Raw genomic sequence first — 18,315 nt, 5'->3', positions numbered from 1 at the left:
ACTAATTATCTCCTGTGCCTCATTTATCCTAGCATTTAGAACCATTTTTGATTACATCTCATTAATAGCCTTTTTGATTTCCAATTGATTAGATTTTAGTTCTTTTATTTTTCCAGAAAAGGCTTCTCTAGGGTCTCCTATGCTTTCTCAAGCCCAGCTAATATCTATATAATTGTTATTCTGAACTCTAGTTCCAACATCTTACTTGCATCTGTACTGATTAGTTCCGTGGCAGTCAGTACTGCCTCTTCTTCTCTTTTTTGAAGCTGAGTTTTTCCATCTTGTCATTCTGTCCAAAGAAGGGTAGATGAATGAGAGAACAGAGTACAAAAATGGCAACAATGACCCTAGAGACATCAGATGAGTCCTAAAACCAAAAAAAAAGAGAGAGAGAGAGAGAGAGAGAAAGAGAGTATAATCAGACAGGTGAACAGAACAGAGTAATACACTGGATCCTGTGTGTATTTTGGTTTGGTTTGTATTTTGGTGTATTTTGGTTTGGTTTGTTTGTTAGAAGAAACTACAGCACAAAATTGTAAAGAAAGAAAAAATATATATTTAATTAAATACAATGAAAGGATAGCATGTAACTGTAAAAATGAAAACTAAAAGACAAAAAAAAAAAAAAAAGAAGAAGAAGGAATATAAACATACAGGTGAATAAAACAGAGCCATACACTACATCCTGGGTGCATTTTGGTCTGTTTGTTAGAAGAAACTACAGCCCAAATTGGTAAAGAAACAGCAACTTATATATATTAAAAAATACAATTAAATACATTGAAATGATAGAATAATTGTAAAGATGAAAATTAAAAAAGCTTTAATCAAAAATAAAAAAGAAGGGGCACCTGCATGGCTCAGTGGGTTAAAGCCTCTGCCTTTGGCTCAGGTCATGATCCCAGGGTCATGGGATTGAGCCCCACATTGGGCTCTCTGCTCAGCAGGGAGCCTGCTTCCTCCTCTCTCTCTGCCTGCCCCTCTGCCTGCTTGTGATCTCTGTCAAATAAATAAATAAATAATCTTAAAAAAAAAAAAAAGAAGGGGAAAAAAAAAGAGAGAATATAATCAGACAAGTGAAGAAAACAGAGCCATACACTCAATTCTTGGTGTATTTAGGTCTGTTAAAAGAAACTGTATCCCAAAATTGTAAAGAAAGAAATTTTAAAGAATTACAAAATTATAAAGAAATGTATATATATGCAAAAATCAAATTGAATACAATAAAAGGACATAATGTAACTTTAAAAATGAAAACTAAAAAAGTCTTTAAAAAAGTTGATAAAATAAGAAATTGGTTGAAAAAGGAAAGAGAAAACAAATTAAATTGGGAAGACTAATGAATCATGGGGGGAAAAAAGTGAATTCTATATACTATTTTCCCCCAGCACAGGAGTTTTGCAGTTATGTCTGATTGGTAAACTTGGTCTTAGCCATAAATTCTTGCTGATCTTCTGGTGGAGAGGCCTGTTGTGTTGATTCTCAAGTATCTTTGTGCCGGGCAGAATTACATCACCCTTGCCAGGGGGCCAGACTAAGTAGCTCAGTATTGCTCTACGTGGCTTTTGTTCACTGAAGTCTTTTCCTACAGCTTTAGAGGTTGAGAGTGAAAATGGCGGCCTCCCAGTCTTCAGCCCCAGAGCTGAAATCAGCTCATACCCCACACTCCTTAGTGCGTCTTCAGGGAAAAGCAGTTAGTCAATCATGCCTGTCTCCCTAGTTCCTGTCTGCATTCCATGCTTACCGGGCCTGTGACCAAGCATTTCTGTCTCAGGCACATGACGCCTTTTTGAGTCTCCAAACCCTGCATACTCCTGTTGGACCACTCCAAGCGGGAGGAAGAGGGCTCTCCCTGGTTCTGCCACTCGCTGGACCTCTGCTCAAACCAACTGTGCTGTGGTTCCTGGTTTACGGTTGGTTTATGGCAACCCTGAGCTGAGAGCCCTCTCCTGGGCTCGTTCATTGCAGTTGGCTTCCCTGCTTCAATACCTGCCACGCTCAGGCACCCCCAGTCTTCCTGTGACCCCGAGGGTCCTGAGACCACACTGTCCCATCTAGGATTCTGCCCCTCTTCACCACCTGAGCACCTTTCAGGCAGGGACGTCCCTCACCGGAGCAGACTTCTCAAAGTTCTGATTTTGTACTGTGCTTCTCTATCACTTTCTGGTGCCAGTTGAGGAAGGCTCCCTTCGCCTATGGTTTATTTTCCCATGTATCTCCCAGATTCACTTTTCCACACACCTTCTATCTTGCAGAAAGTGGCTGCTTTTCTATTTGTAGAGTTGCAGCTATTCTCTTAGGTCTCCAGTGGAGTTCACTAAGGTGTTCAAAATGATTTAATAGCTATCTTGCTGCATTCCTGGGACCAGATGAAACTAAAGTCTCCTATTCCTCCGCCATCTTGGACTCCTTTCCCAATTCACTTTTATTCTAAATATATAGGAAGGCATAGCTGTTCACTTTCCTAACTAAGGGACTCAATGATCACAAATGCTAGTGTTTTAAGAGATTGTCTCACTGAGGACTTTTTCCTGAAGGATATGTGACACCCTAGGCTTTGATCCTTGGGTATGCAAATTGAAAATATCATTTTCATTATTCCTGAAAGCACATTAATAATATATGTTGTCATATTGTCTGTATTATTTATATACATATTTAAATTTTCATAAAATATAATTGAATACACAGCAGCAATTCATTTGGGTTTTATAGTTGGTAAATTGCTATTATAATGCATAGTATGGGGTATATACATTTTATTTTAGGAAATTTTGGTATGTTTAATTCTTTATTTCTGTTTTTCCTCCCCAGAGATGCAATACAAATAACATTATTTTCATTTTCTATTAATTAATATATTTTCAAAAGTTATATTGATAAGAACATAATAAAAATCCACAGTTGTTGGATAGCATTGTAGGTTGTAGAGGATGTTTGGTGTTAGATGAACATAGCTATTATAAGAGGCATCTGCTGGGAAACAAATGACTTATCTATAGAGCCCTGTGTTTCATGTTTGTTTATATTAAAGAAATGGCTAGTAAAAGATAGGTTAAATAAAAAAAAATTGGGGGGTTCAAATAGTTTTTTTATCTGAAAAAACATATAGCATTATTTGCAAGGTTTTGAATGTGTAAGCTTTAAACAATTAGTGGGAATGCTATGAGATGAATGATACTTGTGGGACAGGAAGCTTGATTTTACTATCAAGCTTTGCCTAACATTAGGCAAAATGTGCTGGCCACGTGGTTGGGTAGCTCTTCAATTTAAATTCTTTGGAGCCATCATGTAAATACATCTCAGGCATGTATGCCTACTGAAGCACCTGGCCAGAGTGCCAGATCACATTCTCTTATTAACTTGGCTTATGTTAAAGTATTTGTGTTCTTATATCTTTTATCTGAAAAAGATGGAATTACTGGAATAACTCCCCTAGTAAAAGTAAAGATTTTTGCCTATCAGTTAAATATGGTTTAACCTTCGTGTGATATTTATTGTAAACACTTTAGGTTTATTGGACAACTTAGTAAAATCATGTGAGTTAAGAATGGAGACCAAAAATCAAAGAAATTGAGGTTCATTGTAGTATATTGCTTTTTATTTCTATTGTATGACAGTATTAAGACTACATTTGGCAAGAAATCTGGATTAGTGTTATTAGATGTTGAAACTTTTTTTTCTTTTTGATTGAATTCCAAAAATATTCTGAGCTCAGCTTGTTTATGTTATTGGAGGTGATAGGTGCATGTAGCTGCCTACAGTGATTCACAGGCAGTTAGTTTGACACAATTCTGTGCCCACCACATGCTAATGGACTCGGTGTGATGGGGCGCCTCTAATGAAATAGTAGAAAGTCCTCTGCTTCTGAAATAATTGCTTTAGAGATTGTTTTTTTTTTTTCTTAAATAAGGCTATCAATGAATTTCCACAATGCTCAGTAGATTTTTCAATGCTTTTTTTTTTAAAGATTTTATTTATTTATTTGATAGGCAGAGATCACAAGCAGGCAGAGAGGCAGGCAGAGAGAGAGGAGGAAGCAGGCTCCCCGCTGAGCAGAGAGCCCGATGCGGGGCTTGGTCCTAGGACCCTGAGACCATGACCCAAGCCAAAGGCAGAGGCTTTAACCCACTGAGCCAGCCAGGCACCCCTTTCAATGCTTTTATTAATAACTAGTGTGCCTTCTCTTACTCAAGTCCCACAACAACCATATGAGATAGGTCATTTAAGCATCATTTCTTTTTTTACAAATGAGGAAACCAAGGTTCAGAGACCTGATACCACTTATTTGTGTAGTGAGAAAGTTCTAGAGTTGGGATTAGAAGAGAGGTAACAGATGTAAAACGTCCCGCCCCTTGCCTGGCATTTAGAAATTGCAAAGTGAATGTTACGTGCTTTTTAAATACACTAATGATCTAATGGTCAATTGTGATTACATTACAACACTGTTTCTTTTAGAAATAGACGCTGTTTTTGTATACCAAATAATACCTGAAAATGGGTCTAGTGACAGCTCAGTTCCATATTTCTTGAACTTGCATTTCCAGGTGATTCTTGATTAGTTAATGGTTAACCATGATATGTATGAAAAACCAGTGACCCACTGTCAGCCACTCACAAATGCTAGTTTCCTTATTTCTTATTTCTCTCAGACTTCTTTTTTAGCCAGGGACCAAATTTTTAGTATATTCCATTGCAAAATTGCTACTATAGGTAAGAATATCAAGACAACTTCTACATAATGTAGTTAATATTAATAAAAATATACTCTTCATGTTATATACCAGGCATATAAGGCACTGTATTCCATGCTGTGGTATTTATAAGATTTTTATTTATTTATTTGACAGAGCTATATATAGAGAGAGCACAAGGAGGCAGAGAGGCAGGCAAAGGGAGAGGGAGAAGCAGACTCTCTGCTGAGTGGGGAACCTGATGTGGGCTCGATCCCAGGACCCTGGGATCATGACCTGAGCCGAAGGCAGCCGCTTAACCCACTGAGCCACCCAGGTGCCCCTCTGTGCTGTGGTATTAACAAAACGCTATAATGCTTAGTTCTTTCCTCAAAAACTGTCAACTTTAGTTGTGGGGGCATCACATAAACACACAAGAAATAATATAAGATTTATCACGACAACTCTGTTTAATTAATTCCCAAGAGAGTGCTATGAGCTTAGAAGAGTAGGTGTCAATGTTTGAAGTTTTTATGAAGGGAGACTGGAGCGAACTGGGGTGCTCTCACCAGGATCTGAAAACCCACAAGGAAGGGGGACTGGAGGCGGGTCAGAATTGAGACATAGTGCTGACTTATCAACAATTCGACGTAGTATCTTTTAACAGTCAGCAAGTCAAGCAACTTGCCTATATCGACACCTTTATCCTCAGTGTAATGATAAGGAGAACTCTGTCCTTTTAAAGGTTTGGCTTATCCAAAGGGCAGTTTATAATTTTTCCTGCTTTAGAAACAAAGGTAGACGGAGGCACAGACCATTTTGGCACATGGTATTTTCGGCGTGTTAGACTTGAAAATCAAGATCGTGTTTTTAAGTAAATAATCATTATGGCATTTGAGTATACGTATATGAAGGTCAGGTAGTGGAATTTCTAGGTCATATGGTAACTCCACATTTAACTTTTTAAGGAGCTGCCAAACTGTTTTCAAAAGCTGCTGCCTCATTTTAACATTCCCACCAGCAAGGTGGAAATGTGCTTTATTTTTAACAGAAAAGCATTGGCATCATAAGATAAGCAGGTGAATTTATTATGTTTTAAAATTTTACTGTTGCATAAAAAGACAAGGTATGAAGCTTGTAAAAATAAGGGGTACCAGATGGTGGATATTATAGAGGGCATGGATTGCATGGAGCACTGGGTGTGGTGAAAAAATAATGATACTGTTATGCTGAAAATAAATAAATAAAAAAAAGAGAAAAAAAAGACATTTTTAAATGAAGTCCTTTGATGTCTATGTATCATTGAATGTCCGGTTTACATTTTGTCTTTTGCCAACATAAAGAATAAGAACTCAAGAAGCAAAAGTGATAAAAAAGAATTTTACTCCCTAGGGAAGTGTCGAATTTCTGACCCCAAATCTCAGAGTTCATGAAGCACTGTAAGGTGTCCCTTGGAGCCCATGTATTTCAGGATGTAAGTGTGTGATTCATTAGGCAAAGAAGGTATCTCCCCCCCCCCCAATTTTGGGCCACTTTGAATTTATCAGACAGTAAAGGAAAGCTAGTGAAATTATATAGTATTTTTGATATGCCAAAGAAATCTGCATAAAAGATATATGTACTATATATTCATTTTTAAAAAATTCTTCAAGATAAGAGTTGTTTTGGAGGAGTTTGCAAATGTTATTTCTGAAATTAAACACGCTAAGGAGCAGGTTATTTCAGTGTTAGGAATGCTTTTGTCCCCTTTGAAGGTGGTGTTCCTTATATTTGCTTTAAAAATATTGGCCTTCAATCCCTTTTTTTAAAGGGGAAAATTGTTCTTATTGCTGTTTCCAGTATTACCATCAAACAAGCTTTGTTCTTCAAGAATAATTCATAGTAAATAATGCAGTACTTCTTAAGGTCCCTGTGGAATATCAGAATTAATCTTAAAACAGAATTCTGACATGTTGATAAGTTTCAAATTATATTTGGAAATTATATCTTTTTTCAATTATATTTTTCTTCTTCTTACATTTGTAAAGCTTTTTATTCATTGGGTATATATTCAGTGCCTATTATGAGCAAAAAACTGTTCTAAGCACCAAAGAACATCTTATAAAGGATTTTTAAATTTTTTCAGTATTTACTAAATACCTATAGGGTACAGAGCACGGTGACAGGCACTACAGTAAATGCTTCCTGGCTTCTAGGAACTAGCCTCTACTGTATTGGAGGGAGAGTAGATATACACACATGAAATAAGTAAGTAGCAGTATAGGAATTAAACACCTGAGTGATACAATTGTGTTCAGAGAAGGTCAGGTCAGTGTGAGTGAGGATTATAGTGAAAGGCGTCATGGAATAGCTAGACCCTGAAATGGGCTCTGAAGACTGTTAGGATTTGAATAGTGTTAGGGGAATTGGAAGACCGAGTGGTGCTAGAGAACATGGTGCAATGGTGAGGAAGAAGTGGCGAGTCTCATGTCTGAATAGTAAAGGAGCAGACTGTTCTCTCCTTTTTTCATCAGGTTGAGGATCCTGGGAGAAGGTGGAAACCTTTGCAGCAGACCGCGTGTGGGGGTATTGTGACTTGAGGAGAGAACCTTGGTTCAGTAAAGACGAAGAGTTAAACAATAGGATTGGACTGATCTGATGTGACAGTAGCATTGAAGTGGCCATGAGTGGCTGTGGGTGAAGAGCTGGGACTAGCATGGGTCGCCGTGGAGAAGGATCTGGATCAGGATTTTACGGGTAGACCCAACTGGACTTGCGGATGGCTTTGTTGGAAATGTAGAGGATGCGGGGAATGGAGGGACTAACCTGCTCCTTAGTGTGTTTAATTTCAGAAATAACATTTGCAAACTCCTCCAAAACAACACTCTTATCTTGAAGAATTTTAAAAAATGAATATATAGTACAGATATCTGACTAAAAAGTTTTTTATTTGGAATGACTGGGTGGATATTAGTAGGACTAACATGAAGAGGACTATTATGGATATGTTTAGGACGCAAATCAGCAGTACTGGACAGGATACTTTAGCCTGAGAGGGCTATGGGGTCGTTAAATGGAGATGACCACGGGCAGTGAGATCTGTGATTCTGGATCTCAGTGGAGACAGTCGAGATGCAGAAACATAATTGTTAAGAAATGAACAAAACTCTCATTAAGTATTAATGTTATTGAGGTTTTTGTGTTGTTAACTTAATATGCATCAATAAGAGCTTTAAAAATTTAAATATTTAACTTCATTGTTTTTTAATCTTTAATTCACCCTGCTAATTAATTCTAGTTATCTAGACATTCTAGTTGAATATTGGTCTGGTTAATTTTTTTTTTTTTTGAAGATTTATTTATTTATTTCAGTGAGAGTATTTCAGAGAGATTTACTTATTTATTTCAGTGAGAGTGCAAGGGGCAGGGGCAGAGGTAGAGAGAGAAAGAAACTCAACCAGACCCCCTGCTGAGCACAGAGCTCATGGGGCTTGATTTGAAGACCTGAGCTGAAACCAAGAGTCAGACGCTTAACTGAGTGAGCCACCCAGGCGCTCCTTGGTGGTTGATTTTGAAAAAAATAACAATAACAGTTGATAACTGGTATCTTGGTTATAATTACTTAAACCAAGAATGATGGAGGGCAACAGCATTATTAGACAATTAAATAGTATTTAGAGATTATTTATTTTTAGTTTTAAAATTATGTTTTGAAAGGATATATACACCCTTATGTTTATTTCATTTTATTTTTTATTAGTTTCAGAGGTAGAATTTAGAGATTGTTTATTTTTATTTATAAACAGACTTCATATGTATGCTTAGTCCTATTTTTACTGTTTTAGCAATCTGTGAATAGCATCCCTTTCTTACAATAGAAATCATAGGCATCTCATGAAATCATCCATAGTGGTAGTAATTACTAGTAATCAGCACTTTTAAATGTATAATCATTACAAATGATCAAAACTTGGGGGCCACAGAATGACACAAGGATCTTCAAATATTGCTTCTTTTGCATTGCCACCTGCTTCTACTAGACAACTGAAAATGACAACTGGCCATGTTAGTCCAGAATCCCAATTCTGTTTTAAAAACATTCCAGCTTATTCCTAGTTTTCTCTTCTTCGAGAGAAATGGGGTGTTTTGGGAAGTTTATTTCATAACTTTATCCATGTCTCGCCACGTTTTGATTACTCTGTCATCCTCCTCCCGGGACTGCCAGTTCCTGGCTGCTGTGCTAAAACGCTCTCAGCTTCAACCCGAGGCCCTGAAGTGGGCCAGCTGTATACGGTAGAAGAGTTGGAGGTCTCTCATGTGCTAAAATTAGCTTAATCTTTTCCAGAAGGGGCTTGTTTACTTTCAGCTCTCTTTCATTTTAAAAAAAATTTTTATTTTATTTATTTTAAAAATTTCAATTCCAGTAGGGTTAACATACTTTCAGCTCTCTTTCAACAACCCATTTGATTTTGACCAATGACTTCACATATTATTTTGTAATATTTAAAATGTCATTAGCAAATATATCTCTTCATTTTTTTTTTTTGTTCAAAAAAAGTATTTTTTGTTGAAAACACATTTCTTCCCAAGACTTTGAGAACTGTGAATGTGTAAGTTGGCAGCTGCCTGGAATCCAGTTAGGTTAATTTTTATGTCTACTATCTAGCTTTGGCGAGTCTGCCTCTTTTATCTTGGGTTTCCTAGAATTTTCCTGTTTGCCCCTTTAATTGAACTAATGGAATTGATTGTGGAGAAAATACAGAACTAACTGCTGTAGTTTCTTTTCCTCCTCTCCTTCCATCCCCACTCCCTACATCTCCCTGGCTGCACTTGGTAGTCTTTATTAGGATTTCTGATTCTCCCACCCATTAACTAAAGCAGAGTGAGTGACTTCCAGGATCTTATGGCTTCCATAGCTTAATCATCTATTATCTGCCTACTTGTCAATTTTCCATCATTCTCCTCTTTTCTTCAGGCGTGCTGAATTGTTTGCACTTCCTTAGAATACATTATCCTGTTTTCTGGCTCTTCCTCTTCTGCTCACTGGTCTTCCTGCCTTCTTTAGCCATAGTTCATGTCAGTTTTCCCTTTTCTTAAAGGTTGTCACCCTTTCAAGGGTGTCTCACATCTGCTTCTAAGCGGTCCAGTCGGCTAGTTCTCAAGAGTTTCTCACTTCTTTCGGCTGCTCCCAGTGGGACACCACTTCCTTTACATGTGTCATTGTGTGGAGCTCTGGAACACAGTCCCAGTGATGAAATCCTGCTACCTCAGCTTGGCCATCGGTGAAGATATGGTGGGGGAAAGCCACAATTCCTTTATTTCCTGGTTCTTTTATTTTTCACACTAGCACCGTAGATATGGCTGGGTCAGACTTCAGAGAAGAGTTGGATTAAGTAAAGGGGATTATAATGTAAAAACACTTAAAACTAAAATACAGTTTTTCCCCTGCTCAAGGGAAAGCATCCAAGAAGTTGAATCCTTCAGAGAGTAGCTCCTTGTGGACTTCCTTTACTCCTTCGTACTCAGGACTATATGTCCAAGGGCCTTCTACTCACTGTGTGCCTTTTGGGAATCTCATCCCCTTGCTTTGGGGTTGAATATGGCCCAAGAGTTACTTTTCTCAGCAGTATATTTCTACAAGTTTGAATTCTTTTGGCTACCACCAATCAACATTTTCCACGGTAGGCTTTGATATCAAATCTTGAGGAGTAAGCAAGAGCTTGTATTATTTTCTTCAACTCTGATTGTTAAATTCTTGTAGGATAACTATGATTAGCTTCCTTACCAGTAGCTTTTTTTTTTTTTTTTTTTAAAACACCTCACTGCCTTTGTCATATCCCTCCAAAAACTTGTCAATATCATTTTATGCCAACTCCCTTTGTGTACCTCTGGCAATTCGGCATAGTTTTATCATAGCATTATGCCACAATAATTGATTTACTTGTCTGTTTTTCTAGCACTTGGAATTTAGTGAGTAATCAATAAATGTTTATTGAATGATAAATGAATCAGTAAAGGAAATTGGGATCTGTTATCTTCAGAAATTTACTCTACCTCAGCAGTTCCTTAATGATTAGGCATAAGATTTCACAGAGAACTAGTTTATTTTCTAACGATTAAAATTTGCTGTCTGCAGTTAAAATTTCTTTGTGTTTCAAAATTGTTTTGGATTGTAAGTTCCTTGATGAGGGAAAAAGGATCAGAGAACTGCTGGGGCCCAGCTTAGAGTTAGTATTTCTTCCCCGCACTGGAGCTGTATATTGTTTTTTTGTTCTATTTTGGGAAGGTAAGAAAGAGCTGAAATGAGAGAGTTTGTCCTGCGATTCAGTCCGTCCTCATTCCAGTAAATGGCAGTCAAGTGCCATTTGTTGTATTTTTTTTTTAAAGGGATTTTATTAATTTGAGAGGGAGAGCGTGAGCATGTGGCATTGGGTGGGGGAGACGGGCAAAGAGAGAAGGAAAGAAGCACACATCCCACTCAGCGGGAAGCCCTACGCAAGGCTCGATCCCAGGACCCTGAGATCATGACCAGAGCCGAAGACAGAGGCTTCACCCACTGAGTCATGCAGGCTATTTGTTGTATTATTGATTTAACTCTTTGCTTATTCTGACAAAATGTGAAGTCTTCACATACAGGAAAACTTCTGTTGGTGGTGTAATTTCAGTTTAAAAGCAGGAAATAAAAATTAGTGAGGAATGGAAGAGGAGAAATTTCCTTTTCTAAATATGTGCATTTATGCATAAGTATAGAGGAAATTCATGAAGTATTTTCAAATTTACATGTTCGATTTTATGTGAGGCCTCTATGCACGAGGACTTAAAAATCAGTGTGCACACTTAGATCTAACCTATTTGGCCCACTGTTGCTCTGTCATACATATTTGTGGCTATTGTGAACATGGATCTCTTGAAGAAGTTGTCAACAAAAGTGTGTTTTCTTTCTGGAGAAGTAATCAAATGCTTATTTGTTTTCAATATTTTGTTTGACTTCTTACAGAAATTTCAAGAAATTGCTGAAAAAAATATGGAAAAATTGAATCGTATTGAGAGGTCCCATGAGCAGTTGGTTCTTGAAAATTCACGCTTCAAAAACATGTTATCGCAGACTCAGAGGGAACAAAAATCATTGCTGGCAGCCTGTGCGTTGATGGCTGGTGCCTTACATCCTCTCTACAGCCGGTCATGTGCCTTATCTACACAGAGAGATTTTCTCCAGGAGCAGGTCAACACCTTTGAGTTGTTCAAACTGGAAGTTAGAACTCTAGCCCAGGCTTTGTCAAGTGTGGATGAAAAGAAGCAAGAGGAAGCCAAGACGAAGAAAAAGCCATTCAAAGGATTGATACGTGTATTCCGGAAAGGTGTTATTGCAATTTTGGCAGCAAATAGGCTCAAGATTTTGGGCCAATCGTGTGCCTCTCTTTTTACTTGGATGGAAAGTTTCAAAGAAGGCATAGGCATGTTAGTGTGTACAGGAGAGCCCAAAGACAAGCAAAAATTTCCGAGTAAGATCATTTATGCTTTTTAAAAATCTAAGTTGAGGGGCACCTGGGTGGCTCAGTGGGTTAAGGCCTCTGCCTTCAGCTCAGGTCATGATCCCAGGGTCCTGGGATTGAGCCCTGCATCGGGCTCCCTGCTCCGTAAGGAGCCTGCTTCCTCCTCTTTCTCTGCCTGCCTCTCTGCCTACTTGTAATCTCTGTCAAATAAATAAAATATTAAAAAAAAGAAAAACTAAGTTGAATGTAAGTCATGTACAATGTGACTATGTTTAGCCATTATGTAAAAACTTAAAAAAATCATTTAATTTATCAAATTATGTAACGTAGTGCCATGTGTATGTAGGTATGTATGTGCGTATGGGTAAATATATATTTATGCATAAAGGAAGTGGCAAATATAATTTCAACTTCATTATATATACATTTTTAGCTTTATTTTATTTGAATGCTCTTTTCACAGTAAAGTGGAGAGTCTATATAGTGATTTTTCAATTAAGTCAATCCAGAGGCTTTGCCCTATGTAAAATTAATTACCAGTAAAATTTATTTTCACTTTCTATGAATCAGTATAAAATGCTCAGAGTTAAACATCTATTGAGGAATTGAACGAAAATGAGATGAATGTAAATTTTCCAGTTAACTTTTTTTTAAGTGCTTGATTATTCTGAGGAAACAATGATTTCAATTTTTAACTTTTAAAAATCAAGCCATTAAGTAATTTAAGCAGAACTAAAGAAAACTTTTCCTCTCTCTATTTTTGAGAAAGAGAGAAGGAGTGAGAGTGTATGAGCAGGGATGGGGTGGACTAAAGAGGGATGGTAGGAGAGAAGGAAAGAGTGTCTTAAACAGGCCCCATGCCCAGTGTGGAGCCCTACGTGGAGCTCAATTTCACAACCCTGACTGAGATCATGACCTGAACTGAAATCAAGGGTCAGATGCTTAGCTGACTGAGCCACCCAGGTGCCCCATCTTCCCTCTCTCTCTCTCTCTCTCTCGACTTCACTTAATTTATATAGTAGATAAATAAATTCTCAGTGAAATATAGCATTATTTGTAGACTTTTCCACACTAGGCAAAGTTCTGTCTATAAGTTTTGATCTATTTCTTAAATAACCAAATGTGGGTATGAAGTTTAAACATGGATTTTAAATGTTTGTAGCATTGCAAGATAGATTTCTTTCTTTTTTTGCAGAGCATCAGAAGGAGCAGTTACGTTGTTTGCAAGCACTCAGCTGGCTTACCAGTTCAGACCTTCTAGCGGCAATAGTCACCTCTATGGCTGAATTACAGGAAGTCATTAGTAAAACAGGTAAAACTCCCTCTTCTAGGTCCTTGTGAAATATGCTTAAAAGCAAATGTCTAGAGATGCTTTATGGTACAAATCCTAATAAACCATCTAGGAAGAAAATGTATTTGTTTTCATCTTTCTTTTTTTCAAGTACAAAGAAATTATTAAATCTCTAATGATGTAGAGACTTACTATAAATTTTGGTGGGTAATTTTGTCTTTATTTATGGGGAAATTAAGTGACATTTCTTGTGAATGTATCCACCTTATTTTTTCCCTTTGTGATCTGATTTTCCCATGGAAATCTCACTAGCTCTTTAATTAAGTCATACTGGTAATGTTCTGACAGATGTTTTAGTCTTTCTTTATTTCTATTTCTAGCTATACATTTTAGAAGATTGAGTAATAACAGAACCAGTAGAAAACTTTTCTCATTTGGTGATGTTTTCTGAATTGATTTTAAATAGAGTGAATTTGAATGGTCAGTTCTTTCCACAAGGCATGGAATCAGTGATTTTTAAAGGTCTAAAATTTTTTTTATCATGGTCTCAGATTGCAGGATATGTTTGTATAAAAGATTCAAGGAAAACTAATCTCTGAAGAATAGCATACAGTTACCTACTGGTTAATTTATGTCATTGGACTAATTATGGTCACTTCTGACACATTAACAGTAAAAATAATGAATTTGGTAACACTTGCCTGCTTAATGGAATGTCGTAAGCATTAATGAAATGATAATTTAGGATGTAGTTTAATTCTTTAGACAAGTCTGCTATATACATGCAGATAATTTATTATGATTTCATATATCTAAATCTAGGCTCTTAAGAGTAGGAAACAAGACTCAAAGATTATTTTTAAGTTGTGGCCATTGGTGTTGGTAAGCAATATGCATCTCTAGTATTTTGGCAAAATCTCAATGTACTGGATTTGAAGTCTGAAATAAAAGTCTAAAATGTATTTTAATCATTTTGGCACTACGGTTTCAGAGCAAAATTAACAGTCTTGAAAGAACTTAATGAAAGTTTATACAGATTATTTGTGTTCATCATATTCTTTGTAGGTATGCGGACAGTTAAAATAGATTGTTTTCTTAAGCTATAATTCTGTTTATATCATAACTTTATTTTTCCTTATCACTGTGCTGTATATACTTGGGAGATAAAAGAAAAATATGACTTGAATCTGGACCTCTAGAAAATATGCACAATGATTATAGAACAGGATTGATAACTTAGAACAACTTTAGGCAGAATGTAATCAAGGATTGCATGAGGAAACACTGGCTTTGAATGTAAGATAAAAAGATGCATAAAAGATGCAGCTCGGAGTGGACTTACTAGTATTGGGAAGGCTTCTGGGAGCCTTATCTGAAGGCCTCAGCTAGGCCTAGAATGATAGTAAGTTATGGAAGAGGGACCGCATGCAGATGGAGGGCAGAACTTAAGCAGGACTGCAGCAGTGGGAATAAGCACAGAATGGGAAGAGGACATTCAGGAGATGGAATGGAGATCCATTGCTCACACCGCTGGCTTATATGTGGTGAGGACTAAAATATATTTTCTATTATAACTATATTGGAGAATAGTGAGGAAACAGGTAGATCCTTGGCATGTGATCAGATTATACACTTATAAAAATTATTTTTTTGAGAGAGAGGGGAGAGAGCTTGAGCAAGCACAAATGGGGGTGGAGGATAGAAAGGCAGAGGGAGACAGAGAAGCAGACCCCCCACCCAGCAGGGAGCCCTATGTGGACCCCAATCCCAGGACCCTGGGACCATGACCTGAGCCGAAGGCAGATGCTCAACTGACTGAGCCACCAGGTGCCCCAGATTATAGAGGTTTTATAAAACCTCTATAATTTCAGTGATCTCCCTGAGCACATTTTCCAAGAGTGGACTTTTGCAATATTTTAAAGTTCAAATATTGACACTATGGTTGTTTGAAACCCCGATAAAAATATGTGTAGGTCAGGGTGCCTGGGTGGCTCAGTAGGTTAAGCCTCTGCCTTCAGCTCAGGTCACGATCCCAGGGTCCTGGGATCGAGTCCCGCATCAGACTCTCTGCTCAGCAGGGAACCTGCTTCCTCCTCTGCCTGCTTCTCTGTCTACTTGTGATCTCTTTCTGTCAAATAAATAAATAAAATCTTAAAAAAAAATATGTGTAGGTCAGACTTATCAAGTGGAAGGTAGATGGAGGGCGGTGTGTCTTTGAATGCTTGCCTACTGCCAGGAACAGCTGCCTCTGATGTTAGAGTCTGGTTTTGCCTCTAATGGCTTGAGAAAAGGGCAAGTTCAGGGAAACTTATTTTAGGGAAAGGCTTTAAATGTTGTTGGCTAAAGAACACTAAGTACTTAGGGAAGAGAAAGTGATAGTTGCTAAGAGGGGGAGGATTATTGATGTATTAAAGTCTGGAAGACTATACAGAAGAATATAGTTGGACAGGTAAATAATTGAGTTATTGTTGGACCAGTACAAAAATGATCAGTGTGTACCTTTTGCAGAGATGACTTAACAAGCTGATCTTATAGAATAATTCATTCAAAACATGATGATGGGTTACTATATTACCTTTTCCAGGTAATGTGTTTTCATTTTTATGTGTTCTAGTAGTAGAAATTTCAGATATTTTAGCAGAAAGGGTGGGCAAACATCCTCAGACACTTAAAGTACATGAGAGGTTATTAACAGATAATAATGAAGGCAATAGATGTAAAGCTATAACAGCTTACATAGTCACATTGAGTTTATAAATATATGAATAACTTAAATATATGGTAAGCATTATCATGTAGTAGAAAGAGCATTAGCTTTGAACAAGGCAGATTTTATTTTGTATCCAGCTCTGCTAGTTATTAGTTGTGTGAAATTAGGCAAGTTGGTTTAACTTTACTAGGCCTCAGACTCTTTACCTAAAAATGGAGATAATACTGTCTTCCTGATTTTTATGAGGCTGTAATGAGTTAATACTTGTTGAAGATTTTGTATAGTACCTGGTGTATAGTGGGCACTAAAAGAACTTTCCTTACCACTTATCTCATCATGAAAGTAGTGTATTACATTAATGAATAGACATACACACTTCTGCCTGTACACATTTTTAGACTACTGATTATTTTCTATTTCTGTGTGTTCTCATCTGTTTTATCTCTCTCTGTCTATGATTTCTTCTCCTTATCCTTCCCTCTTCCTTCCTGCCGCCCACTCATCCATCTACTAACAGACTAGCAAATGATAAAAATGTTACTATAGGCCACATAGCGTTTTATATTTGCATTAAAAAATTATTATTATTGCGGGGCTTGAACTCACCACCCTGAGATCAAGACCTGAACTGAGATCAAGAGTCGGAGGCTTAACCGCCTGAACCACCCAGGTGCCCTGTGTTTATAAACCATTTTGAAATAACTTCAAACTTACAGAAAAGTTGCAAGTGCACAACAGAGGCCTTTCCTTTTGCTAAATAATTGAGAGCAAGAAGCGGATGTGATGCCCATTACTTTCTCATATTTCAGTGTGTATTTCAAGCAGGACATTCTTCTACATAACCAGAGGGCTGTGATCAACTTTAAGAAACCATTTGCACCCCCTTCGACTTTCCTTAGTTGTCCCAACCAACCATGTCTTTAAGAGCCAAAGGATCTGGTTTAGAATTATGTGTTGCATTAAGTCATCTTTCTTTAATCTCTCCCAACACCGAAAAGTTCTCCAGTCTTTCCTTGACCCTCATGATCTTGAAGATTACAGGCTGATTTTTGTAGGATACCCTTCCATTTTTATTTGTTTGATGTTTCCTCATGATTAGATTCAGTTTATGCATTTTTGGTAAGAAATCACAGAAATGATGCTGTGTTTCACTTATGGTGTGCTGTCATAGTGTTAGCTTCAAAAACAGTCATAGTTTTAATGGATTTTCTTCTTCTTCTAGGGAATGATTTTTAGTTTTGGGGTAATATTTTAGTGTATGGGTAATATTCAGTTGGGCATTTCATAATTTGTTTACCCAGTTCATAAGAGGATCTTTTCATCATAGGACAGGTGTCTGGAATATCAGTTCAGCTTTGATTTGTAATTGATTCATTGTCTCTTGAGTCACCTAATATTATGAGTAGTGTCTTCATTTTTTCAACCAAGTGGAATATCAACATGCCAAAATCTTGGGAATGTTTATTAAGGAAATAATCTGAAAATCCTGAAATGAAAGAAGTTATTTCTTAGAGCTGTATTTTTTCTTTTCTGTTCTTTCCTACTTCCATTTTCTTTTTGAAGAACTTGCTGAAAATTTAAGCCATTTTACATGTCAGGACGACATATTGATGACATCAGTGTCACATCTTTTTGTTTTCTTAGCCCCGGGAAAACTGGTACATGTATGTCAATATCCAGTAATAGTTTTAAATATATTAAATAGTACCTGCATTGCTTCTTGTTTTATCTTTGTTCTAAGGTTAAAAAAAAGTCAGTAAATTATTCTTTTTAAAAATACTCTTTTTAGGTACTTCCCTTTTTAGAGCACATTCTGAATCGTACCCATACCATTCATTATATAGGAGAGAAAACTTTAAAATTATCTAAGAGAGAAAATTAAGCATGTTGAATACATAGCATAGAATGAATGAAGAACTTGGACTCTAGATTTGAAACTAGATCCCGTTGCTTACTTTGTGTATGATACAGGGAAAGGTACTTAATCCCTTTCAGCCTCAATATCTTCGCCTGTAGTATTTGGCTAAGAAAAGTACCTAGTTTAAGGGTTGTTAGGTGTGAATGTAACGTTCTTAGTCAAGTCTCTTATATATGTGATTGTCCAATAAATGTTTGTTGTTTTATCTGTTTTGTGTGTGTGTGTGTGTGTGTGTGTGTGTGTGTGTTCTG

The 18,315-nt window shown here is 37.0% G+C and overlaps 1 protein-coding gene across 6 annotated transcripts in view; it reads left to right on the top strand.

Annotated features, from left to right (window-relative positions):
* Positions 1-18,315, top strand: part of CCDC171 (coiled-coil domain containing 171) — a 306,243-nt gene that overhangs the window by 140,224 nt on the left and 147,704 nt on the right. For all 6 annotated transcript variants that reach the window (XM_032307226.1, XM_032307225.1, XM_032307227.1 and 3 more), the window contains 2 exons: positions 11,650-12,154; positions 13,341-13,457. In XM_032307226.1, the coding sequence (XP_032163117.1) occupies positions 11,650-12,154; positions 13,341-13,457 (622 nt within the window). The remainder of the gene's footprint in view (positions 1-11,649; positions 12,155-13,340; positions 13,458-18,315) is intronic.

Source organism: Mustela erminea, chromosome 12, assembly GCF_009829155.1.
Source record: "Mustela erminea isolate mMusErm1 chromosome 12, mMusErm1.Pri, whole genome shotgun sequence".
Lineage (NCBI taxonomy): Eukaryota > Metazoa > Chordata > Mammalia > Carnivora > Mustelidae > Mustela > Mustela erminea.
This window is presented reverse-complemented; position numbering and strand designations above follow the sequence as displayed.